At 49.7% G+C, this 10326-nt stretch overlaps 1 protein-coding gene across 1 annotated transcript; it reads left to right on the top strand.

Moving 5' to 3' along the window:
• The first annotated feature begins 380 nt into the window (after nucleotides 1-380).
• On the top strand, nucleotides 381-10324 carry GATA2 (GATA binding protein 2). Its single transcript, XM_059480007.1, has 6 exons — nucleotides 381-572; nucleotides 1118-1605; nucleotides 2259-2858; nucleotides 5482-5627; nucleotides 8588-8713; nucleotides 9538-10324. The coding sequence occupies exons 2-6, from the start codon at nucleotides 1377-1379 to the stop codon at nucleotides 9835-9837; spliced, it is 1401 nt and encodes a 466-aa protein (XP_059335990.1). The 5' UTR covers nucleotides 381-572; nucleotides 1118-1376; the 3' UTR covers nucleotides 9838-10324.
• The last annotated feature ends 2 nt before the right edge of the window (nucleotides 10325-10326 follow it).

Here is a 10326-nt window from a genome sequence, read left to right as displayed (position 1 = left end):
AGTCAGCCCCATGGCCGAGCCCTTCCCGCACTCCATCTCCGCTCGGCCCCCCTGTCCCCGCTCCGGATCCCGCACTCCCCGGCGGGACCCCCTCCGTTCGGCCGTCCCCGCCCCGCAGGGGCGTGCAGCGCCCGGGCGGGGAAAGCCCCCACGGCATTGCCGGGCGAGATGCTGCGAGCGGGGGCAGAGGGGCGGAGGAGGGGGGTCTGCCGCGCTCCCCCCCCGGGCCGGCTCCGTTTGGGGCCGGGGGTGCGGTTGGGGGCGGTGTGGGGCGGCGGGATTGGCTGGCCCGGCCGCCGGCCCTGCGCACCCCGGCCCGTCGGCGGCGCCGCGGCCAGCTGGCGCCAGCGCTCATATAGGATGCGCGGGGATGGGACCGAGTCGGCCAGAGCAGCGGCTTTGCCATCTGAGTAACACTCTCCATCCAACCTCCTCGGCTCTTCCCGCGCTCGCTCTGCCTTTGCCCCCTCCTCTCTCTCTTCGCTTTTTTAATTCCCCCTCCGTTCTCCTCCTCTTTGCCGCACTCGCATCGTCCACGCCGGCATTCATCGCCACCCAGCCTCCCGCGCCGGGTAAGTGTGGGGCGCGGGGGGGTCGCCGCGCCACTGCCAGCGCGCACTCGCTGCTTTCTCTAAACACCCTTCTCTCCACTCTTCTTCTTTACTCCCTCCCTATTTCTCCCCCTCCTTTTCCTTTTGTGTCAGTCGGAGTTCTTGCTAGAACTACGCTGTATTAGTTCTGCCGTTCTTTTTTACCCCGCTTTTGAAGCCAGCTGGAAAAACTCCTATTGACGTTTCTAGCGAGGGGGGGGGAGAACGAAACTATTTCCTTTTCTCCTTTTTTTTTTTTTTTTCCCTTCCCTTCCTTTCCTTTCTTTTTTCCTTTTTCTTTTTAGTTAAGAGTTTGAAATGGATCTCTGTTTATTTTGCGGGGCAATGAGCAGGGAGAGAGCAAGGCAAGGAGTTTTGGGGACAGGATATTTTTGGCAGGGAGGAGGGGCTCTGCTTCCCCCTCCCCTTCCATGTACCTCTGGGAAAAGAAGCCGGCCGGGAGCCGGCCCGGCGAGCAGCGCACCCACGGCTGCCGAGCTCCTCAACCCTCCTGTCTCTCCCTACAGGTGCTGCCCTGGCGCTTCCCCGGACCTGCCTCCGCTGCCCGCCTGTTGACGGAGGGACACGCTGACTTCAGGGGTCCTCTCCCACTCCTCAGAGGGCGCGCTCCACTCACCCGGCGGTTTTCTTTCGAAGAAAAGCCACCCCAATCTCCTAAAACCCAGCGGGCAGCGTCCAAAGCGACCCCCCGAGCAGCGCTGCCCGCCCCCACCGAGCGCCGCTCGCTCCTGGCCTGGGGGTGGGTGCGAGGGGAGGCCCAAGGCCATGGAGGTGGCCACGGATCAGCCTCGCTGGATGGCCCACCACGCCGTGCTCAACGGGCAGCACCCCGACAGCCACCACCCCGGGCTGCCTCACAACTACATGGAACCGGCGCAGCTCCTACCTCCGGATGAAGTCGACGTCTTCTTCAACCACCTGGACTCCCAGGGCAACCCTTACTACGCCAATTCCGCCCATGCCCGGGCCAGGGTCTCGTACAGCCAGGCACACGGTAAATGAGCACCGCGGCCCCTTCCCCGCCGTGCGAGCCGCGGGTGTCCCGCGAGGGGTGAGGAGTTTCACTCGGGGCCGCCCCGGTGTGTCGGAGCCGGGGAAAAGGAGATCGAAAACAGGATAGACAGGCAGGCACGGGTGGATTTTAACCCTAGGGATAACCAAAGGCTAGCGGAGGGGAGGGAAAGAAAGGGGGGAGGTGAGAGAGGAAGGGGAAACAGTGTGCGCACGGGCTAAAACTTCTCAGACACGGCTACTTCCCGGATGCAAAATACAAACCGATTCAAACCGGCGATGGATTTTATTTGGGGGTGTTCTTAGGAGCCGAAGAGAGAGCATTACGGCAGCTCAGAAAGATAGAGTAAAAAGGGGTTTAGTGCATTTTCCTAGGAATGGGGTGGGAGGAAAGGGATTGCCTGAGTGTCCCTCCTGCTCCCCTTGCTCCTTCTAGCCGGGCTGTCTGGTATGTCCCTCAGATGGGACAGGGGGAAGGGGCTGCTCCACCAGCCTGGCTGCTCTTCCCTGGGTTGTGGAGTGTCTCCCGTGGCCGCCTGTCCTCCGGCTGCCCAACCACGGGGAGCTGGGGTCTTCCCCGGCCGCTCCGGGCTGAGCCGCCCCACGCTGACCCCAATCGCTCTTGTGTTCCTACAGCCCGCCTGACCGGGAGTCAAATGTGCCGGCCTCACCTTATCCACAGCCCCGGGATCCCTTGGCTGGACAGCAGCAAGGCGGCACTGTCTGCCCATCACCACAACCCCTGGACCGTCAGCCCCTTCACCAAGACACCCCTTCACCCCTCGGCGGCCGGAGCGCCTGGGGCCATCTCGGTGTACCCGGGCAGCAGCACCTCCAGCACCGCCTCCGTGTCTTCGCTCACCCCGGCCTCGCACTCCGGCTCCCACCTCTTCGGCTTCCCCCCGACCCCTCCCAAGGAAGTGTCCCCAGACCCCAACTCCACCAGCGCCGCCTCCCCTTCTTCCTCCGCCGGGGCTCGGCAGGAGGACAAAGACAGCATCAAGTACCAAGTGTCGCTGTCGGAGGGGATGAAGATGGAGAGCGCCAGCCCGCTCAGAAGCAGCCTCACCAGCATGGGGGCCCAGCCCTCCACCCACCACCCCATCCCCACCTACCCCTCCTACGTGCCGGCAGCCCACGACTACAGCAGCAGCCTCTTCCACCCGGGCAGCTTTCTGGGGGGCCCCGCGTCCAGCTTCACCCCCAAGCCGCGGAGCAAGGCCCGCTCCTGCTCGGGTAAGTGTCGCAGCCGTGTCCCGCCTGGAAGGGCCGCGCTCCCGGGCTTCGTGCGGGCTCTCGGGGCGAGGATACGGGCTGCTGCGAGGCTGGGTGCTTGTGCTGGCCCGCTTCGGGACAGGGGGACAGGTGACTGCTCGGTTCTGCTTTTCTGGGTTTTTAACAGTAGGAGATGGAGCCTGGGCTGGGCTCCTGCGGGCGCCGATGCACACAGGGCGCTCGAACGGGCCGCGGGACGCGGCACCGGGGCAGGCTGAGCCAGCAGCCCGCTCTGTACAAAGAGGGATTTATATGGAGAAAGAAACCCGAACCCTTTTCATCGGAGAAAAGCAGGCCTCAGGCTCCCGAGGGGCTCCGGCTCGACCCTGCTCCCTCAAGGCAGGCAAGCCCCCATGGATGACACATGGGGACTTTCCAGCCATAGGTATTTGTCCCTCCGTAATTTCCACGTCTCTCCATTAACACCACCCAAAGCTCCAGCGCAAGATGAAAGCGAAACTTCCCTGGCCTGTCCCCTTCAGATCGCAAAGGGCCTTTTTCCCTTCGCGTTTTACAAGAGCAAAAGTTCAAATATAGTTTACATACCAGTGCAAAAGACTAAGGTGTCCAGTCACTGCTAACTTACTCCAGCCTAACTTTAACTAGAAAATGCTTCCCCCCCCCCCTTTTTTTTACCCTGAATCAGACATATCTCTGCTTCCAAACAACTGCCTGCAGACCTTTCCCATGCTCACCCTTCCTTGCATTTCTTCTAAAAGTGCGGTCCTAAATCTGTAAATTAGGCGATGAACAAAGTTTTGACCCCACTTTGAAATCTCAGTAGTTATACAGCTAGACACATATTATGACAATTTATGTGATTCTACTGATCTTCTTGGTTTAGTATTCTCACCAATGGAAGGAAATTAATTGCAATATATTGGGGCTGAATTTAGACAGTCCTTTAAAAATAAATGGCCCTATAGGCATTTGCATATGTATTCCATTGAACATATTTGCTTATGAATACACTACATGTTTTTATTTAAGTAGACAATAATTTAGAAATGTGATCTCTTATGAGTTTTGCAACAAAAATACCAGCTATTTTACAAGCTCATCAGTACTGTTTCAAATGATTCCTGGGAAGGGAAAAATACATTCTTCTTCTGCTGTTATTTCCAGGCAGTTGCTCTATATGTATACATTTTTAGTGCCTGGAAGAGAAGCTACAGGCAGTGGGTAGCCCAAATCTCCTGAGTCTGGAATCTGACTCAAGATCCAGGTCTCTAAAGACAAGAAGGATCCTGAGTAGCTTTTTTAAAATTTTTGTCCCATAGCTGCTGCTGATTTTTACATGGAGGAAACAAGGACCTTTTTTCTTTTGTTTCAGAGTTTCTTCTTCTTTTTTTTTTTTTTTTTTTTCCCTCTGTGAGGGAGCTCCCAGTGTAAGGAACTGGGGAAAGTTCGTGACCACTCAGTGTTTTTGTAGGAAAACTAAGACTCACGACAGGACGACTCCTGCAGCTTCCTGCCCTAGGAGGGACAAGAGCTGCAAATGCAGTGCCGCAGAGCTCCCCTCATTTCTCACTCCAGATTGTGTTGTTTAAAAGCTACCCACTCCCTAGATTAAGGCAGACACGAGCCCCGCTGAACTCAACATGGCCTGCTTCAGTTATTAGCAAAAAGAATTTCCTTTCCAGTTAAATACTGTAGGATTTGCATAAACGGTATTAAGAGAGATTTCTATATTAAGCAGACCTGCCCTCAAACCATCCAAGGCAAATGAACTTTAGCAGGAAGCTCTCTGATGCAGAAACAGATATCTTGGAGTTACATGTTGTGTTTTATTTAATGCAGCCATTCTACAGTGCTATGTTTACCACATAGTACTAAAACTAATAATGAAGGTAAACTGCTCCCTACCAAATCCAAACTGGATTGTTGAAAAATCACAGAAACAGAAAAGCACTCAAGCCTATTTTTACAGTAATGTCCAGTGAAACTGAACTCTCTCAAAGAACAGCATTAACAGCATTTTTATGCCTTTAGAACAAAAATCATAAATGAGACTCTGGTATTTTGTATCCATTCCCAGTCTGCTCTGCTCTACTTTCTCATCCCATAGCATTTGCAACAGAAAAGAAAGTGCAGAATTAGAGGTCTTTTTGCTTAGATTTATTTCTAGAAAACCTCTTCCTCTGACTCTGTCCCTAAGGTGCTGTGTGTTTGCAGGTGTGTGTGTTTGCATGTGCACGGGTGTTTCTGTGGCAGGGGAACCCGGGATTTCACCGCTGCAGTGCAATAGATCCGGGAGGGGAGCGGTGCCCGGTGAGAACTCAGGGAGTTCTTGCTGAAATGATAACTTCCATCTGACACAATACGAGTGTCACTCTTTCTCACTTTGCAGAGAGCGCTGCCTATTCCTGATCATGACCTAAAAGACTCACTGGAGCCTGGGAGTTCTTGAAACACTGAGCTCCTTGCTGCCTGTACTGTAGATGTCACTGCTGCCTGGTTGTGCTTAATTAACAGAATTAACTCACTGTTTTAACTTCTGAAAAATACCTAAAGGACAATGCAGAAAGATTTTGTGAATTTGTTTTTAAAGAAAGAAATCTGTTTTCTTCATGTTTCCTTTTAGAAGGCAGAGAGTGTGTGAACTGTGGAGCCACTGCCACCCCTCTTTGGAGAAGAGACGGCACCGGGCATTACCTGTGTAACGCCTGCGGGCTCTACCACAAAATGAACGGGCAAAACCGACCTCTCATTAAACCCAAGCGAAGGCTGGTAGGCGTCTTTATTTCTCCTGGGTTTGGGGATAAATAAGGCAGCGGGACCACCCACAGGCACGAGTCGGTCGTGCCTCGTCTGTGCTGAGCCCCTGCGTGGAGCCGAGCTGTACTGTACCCTGCACCGGGTCAGTCACGGCGGGGTCACTGCCGTGCCTCGGGGCACATCTCCCCCTCCGCCCCCATCCCATCCCATCCCATCCCATCCCATCCCATCCCATCCCATCCCATCCCATCCCGGCAGGAGCTCCCAGCCGCTGTCCCAGCCTCCCTGCCGCTCACAATGCACGCGGGATATCGTGTGTCCTGAGCCCCGTTTGTCCTCAGATGACAGCTTTTAATTTAATTCCTCATTTACTTGGCCTCTTGGGACGGTTTGGGCTCACACTGGGAGCGAAAGGGTTATGAGCATGAATGTCCTCCACCATGGACTAAAAAAAAGTTCCAGCTCCAGAAAAGCAAAACAAATCAGATGAGTCAAAGCTACGGCTCCCCACTCAAAAATTATTTGTATAAAAGCCATGAAGTAATTTTCACTCTTATAGTCTCTGGCAATATTAATATTGGTTCCCTCCCCAGACAATCCCCTACTGTTAAAAAAAATCCTATTATTTTTCCATGGAGTCACCTATACTTTGTATTTTCATTTGGCTGATTAAAAAAAAAAAAAGTCCTTTCTAAGCTCCTGGTAGTAGTTTCCTATCCGGATATCTGTACGTTAAAGATAATGAAACTTTGTGTATCTGTTTCCTGACTCTAAAAGCTTTAGAGAGTTTCTATAGGCAAGCCTTGCCAGTCATGCTTGCTGTTTTGAAATTTCTAATACACTCTACTCCGCAAATAATGTGTAAAATGCTAAGAATAATAAATATATTTTTTGGAGCTTTGTGATTTATGGTGCCTAAATCTCCTAGCTATTCGTGGGCAAATATCAACGAGGTTTAGAGAGCAGAAAATTGGCATTACTGTTCTAACACTGGGATGGGATATAGAAGATTTCTGTCCTGAGTCAGAATTTCAGCTATGTAAGCTTCTTAATGACTTGCCTTCTAAAGTGACTGACATATAGAAAAATGTTAAGACAACAGTGTAACATTATCGTCTCTCAAGCTCAAGTGCTTTCCAGACTGAATGGGACAGGCCATAGAGTTAAGCAGCATAGTTGAGTATCAGTAAGCCATCTCAAATATGCAAACATAGGTCTCCACCTTCCAGTGTGTTGGGAGACTGTTATACTTAGCTCACTGTGCAGGGTTTGGGGGGCACTAGAGAGGGTTTATTTTAGTGTTTAGCTGTTTAAATGTTTAGTTTTAATTGATTTACAGCTTTGTTTATTGCCCCTTTTTCCACTGTAGTTCGCTTGTTTGCGGGTGAGAGGAGGTGGCCATCTTTGGGAATTTGTTCATCTGCCCTGCAATAGCAAAGTGATCGTATTAATAATGTCAGCATTTGGACGTCTGGCATTAATTGTGTTTGGGTTGCATGAGTGCATTTGCAGTAGGGGGTACCCCCTCTTTCTGCCTTTGGCCTGTTCTCACAGGCGAGTAAGGCGCCAAAATATACGAGTCTCTGAGGGTCTGATTCTTGCCTAAAGCTGCTGAACTGTCCACCAGCTTTGGGAAAGTTACAGGGGGCCATGGCATAAATCAGGAGCAAGTGAGAGTAGAACCCTGTGCTCCTCTTGGGTGAGTGGGCCGAGCTGTGCTTCCAGCGCATCGAGTTCCCTGGAAATCTCACTGCCCTGGGACCGCCTCTGCTCATGGAGATGCCCCGTGCATTCCTGTGAGCTTTGCTGGGCTTCACCCCATGGCTCTCCATGGCTAATTGCAGAAATATCCAGGGAGCAAGGCTCCAGGGAACAACAGCGATTGATACGCTTTAGGAAGTAAACTCCAATTTAAGAAAATAACGAGTCCTCAGCATTAATTCAGCTGCACAAAATGGACTTGGTGTTTTGACCACTTCTAGAGGGTTTCTAATACAAAATAATTTCCCAAAATGTGGGTTGCAGTTAGTCTGTCCATAACACTTTCTACATCAGTGTCCATGCACAAAGGACGCTTTATTGTAGGTCTGCTAGACAAGGGCCCGTCCAGGAATCACGGGCGCCTGCAGTTCTACTTTTCCTGTTCTTGTTTTGGGAGGTGGGTGAATGGGCTTTTCTCTTTCCCCTCACCTGGGTTTCAGCAGAACAATAGTTTTATGACAGGGTGGTGGATTTTTTGGCGGTTTTGTTTAATTTTAAGACAGTTGTTTGAGGGCTTGTCAGCCAAGGAACTAAGTAGGGACAGAGGCGGCAGACAGGGGGTCAGCGGAATCATTGCTGCAAGGCATGAAATTTGGTTTGCTAAATATTTAAAGAAAGTTGGAGCCGGTTTTGTTTTCTCCCTTTCACTTGTAAATGCAAACTGAATTGTCAGTGATGGCTCTGATAAATACTGCACCCAGCTAAGTAATGTGGTTCATTTTCTTTTGTGTCCATCTTTCAAGGGCCAGAGTAGGGGTAAAAATCACATTCTTAAAGATTCCCTAGTTTCAAACCCAGTCCCAACATTGGCAAAGACTAAAATTGAAGAAAAAGAAAAAGGCAAATGCATTTTCATGACGGAGGCATTCTAGAATCCTGAAAAAGGAAAATTTGAAAAATTCAAGATTATTTTTTCACCCCTCTAAATTTTTTTTTGTTTGTGGAATCAGGGATTCATTGTTTCTCTCTTTACTTCTGTTGCACACAGAGTGCCATGGGGCTTTAAAGTTTGTATAGGATAATATTTAAATTTAAACAAAAACATAACATCCATAAAACTTAAAACCGACAGCACCTTTCCTCCAGCCCTGATACTCTGTAAATTCTTAGTAACAAGTTTTCCCTAAACTAAATATTGAGTCCAATTTGACCTTTCTCATGATCTCCCTCCACCTGGCGATACATTTTAATTTTCTTTTTCTTTTGGTTAGTCAGCGGCCAGGAGAGCAGGGACTTGTTGTGCCAACTGTCAGACAACCACCACGACCTTATGGCGACGTAATGCAAACGGGGACCCAGTTTGTAATGCCTGTGGACTCTACTATAAATTGCACAATGTGAGTATTTACTCATCTCATGTGTCGCTGCTTGCCTAGTGTGGATTGATGTCTTAACTGCGTGGTGTTCGCTGCGCTTTTATTGGTTTCAGGGGCTTGGTTGTTGTTTTATTCCTTGCCTGTCTCTAAGGTTCCCCTGGGAAGTGACAGCCGTTCTTTGTCAGCATAGTGATGCTAAGTTCAGTGACATTACAATGTATTAGCTTGGCTTCTGGCTTGGGCAAACCAGGCTAAACAGAGCTGCCACACTTGGTTTTAACTAAGTGGGTTTTGTGTGCAGTTTCCCTCCAGAAACGGAGGCCATTTGGAAGGGGCTCTGTGCAACAATTAATCCTGATGGGCCATCTTCATTTTGACTTGTAAAAAAATCATTGTATCTAAGGCTTTGTTGTATTATTTAATTTTTTTAAAAGAAATTAATCCTGGGCGGGAACATTTGATACGTTGGAATTATTTACACTGTAGGTAACAGAGGTTACTGGTACAAGATTGCTCATGTCTCAGGACTGAGTTTGGGTCAGCATGTGCCTCCTAGTTTGATCTCCTATTAGGAAATTAATGAGGACTGAGGGTAAGCCTACGGGAAAGAGACTCATCAGCTGCCAAATTCAGTTCAATTTGTTTTTCATGTCTAGGGGTTTTTTGTGTGTGTGGTTTTATTAAACAAATCAATATAAACAAATTCTGCAGAGAGAAACACCATTTTTTTTGGCCAGAAAAAGGTCTCCATCCAGGAAAAACACATGGGGGCTGTCCAAATATTTTCATTTTTGCACAATAAAGTCATTTTGTCTGCATGAGCCTGATTTTCTCATTTCTTGCAGGTGAACAGGCCTCTGACCATGAAAAAGGAAGGAATTCAGACCAGGAATAGGAAAATGTCCAACAAATCAAAGAAAAGCAAGAAAGGCTCTGAGTGTTTTGAGGAACTGTCCAAGTGCATGCAGGAGAAGTCATCTCCCTTCAGTGCTGCTGCCCTTGCCAGTCACATGGCGCCCATGGGGCATTTGCCCCCTTTCAGCCACTCTGGACACATCCTACCAACACCTACCCCCATCCACCCATCTTCCAGCATCTCATTTGGACACCCACACCCATCCAGCATGGTTACAGCCATGGGATAAAACCTGATGACCAAGAGACCCATCCAGATATTAGGAACATGGGACTTTGCCTAAGATGACAGCAAGTAAGACAATGTTCTGCCAAGAGGAGAATGTAGGGATGGCAAAAGGAGACCTTTGCTCTCCCATGTGGTTAACTTTTAATGCTGGACTAAAACCTTGCAAATGATGGGTCTTCTGCAGAAGTGTGTAGTGGTGCCTGTAATGCACTTTGCCCCCTCAGGTATAAGAAAAAAGAACTCACCTGTTCGATACTAATGGTCCAGCAGGAAGCAAAAGATGGCAGAAGCTGAAAGAGAAGGCTTGGAACTGGTTTTCCTTTCTCTCTTTGTTATTACTGTGAATATTGTAAAGAGATATAAGCAGCCTCCTAGGATGGAACTGGCTCACTGGAAGCCAGACATGCTGGATTTCTATTGCGGACTTTGGGATAGGGAACAAAAGAAGAAAAAAAAAACAAAAAAAAGAAAAGTAAAAAAAAAACAAACA

The sequence above is a fragment of the Ammospiza nelsoni genome, chromosome 11, assembly GCF_027579445.1.
Source record: "Ammospiza nelsoni isolate bAmmNel1 chromosome 11, bAmmNel1.pri, whole genome shotgun sequence".
In the NCBI taxonomy this organism is placed as follows: Eukaryota; Metazoa; Chordata; class Aves; order Passeriformes; family Passerellidae; genus Ammospiza; species Ammospiza nelsoni.
Note: the sequence above shows the minus strand (reverse complement) of the source record. Positions and strands in the feature narration are given on the sequence as shown.

Excerpts from the sequence above, each read along its gene's own strand:
- GATA2 (XM_059480007.1), top strand. The coding sequence starts at position 1,377 with ATGGAGGTGGCCACGGATCAGCCTCGCTGGATGGCCCACCACGCCGTG. Across the intron at positions 1,606-2,258 it reads CTCGTACAGCCAGGCACACG|CCCGCCTGACCGGGAGTCAA; the intron begins GTAAATGAGCAC and ends GTGTTCCTACAG. Across the intron at positions 5,628-8,587 it reads TTAAACCCAAGCGAAGGCTG|TCAGCGGCCAGGAGAGCAGG; the intron begins GTAGGCGTCTTT and ends TCTTTTGGTTAG.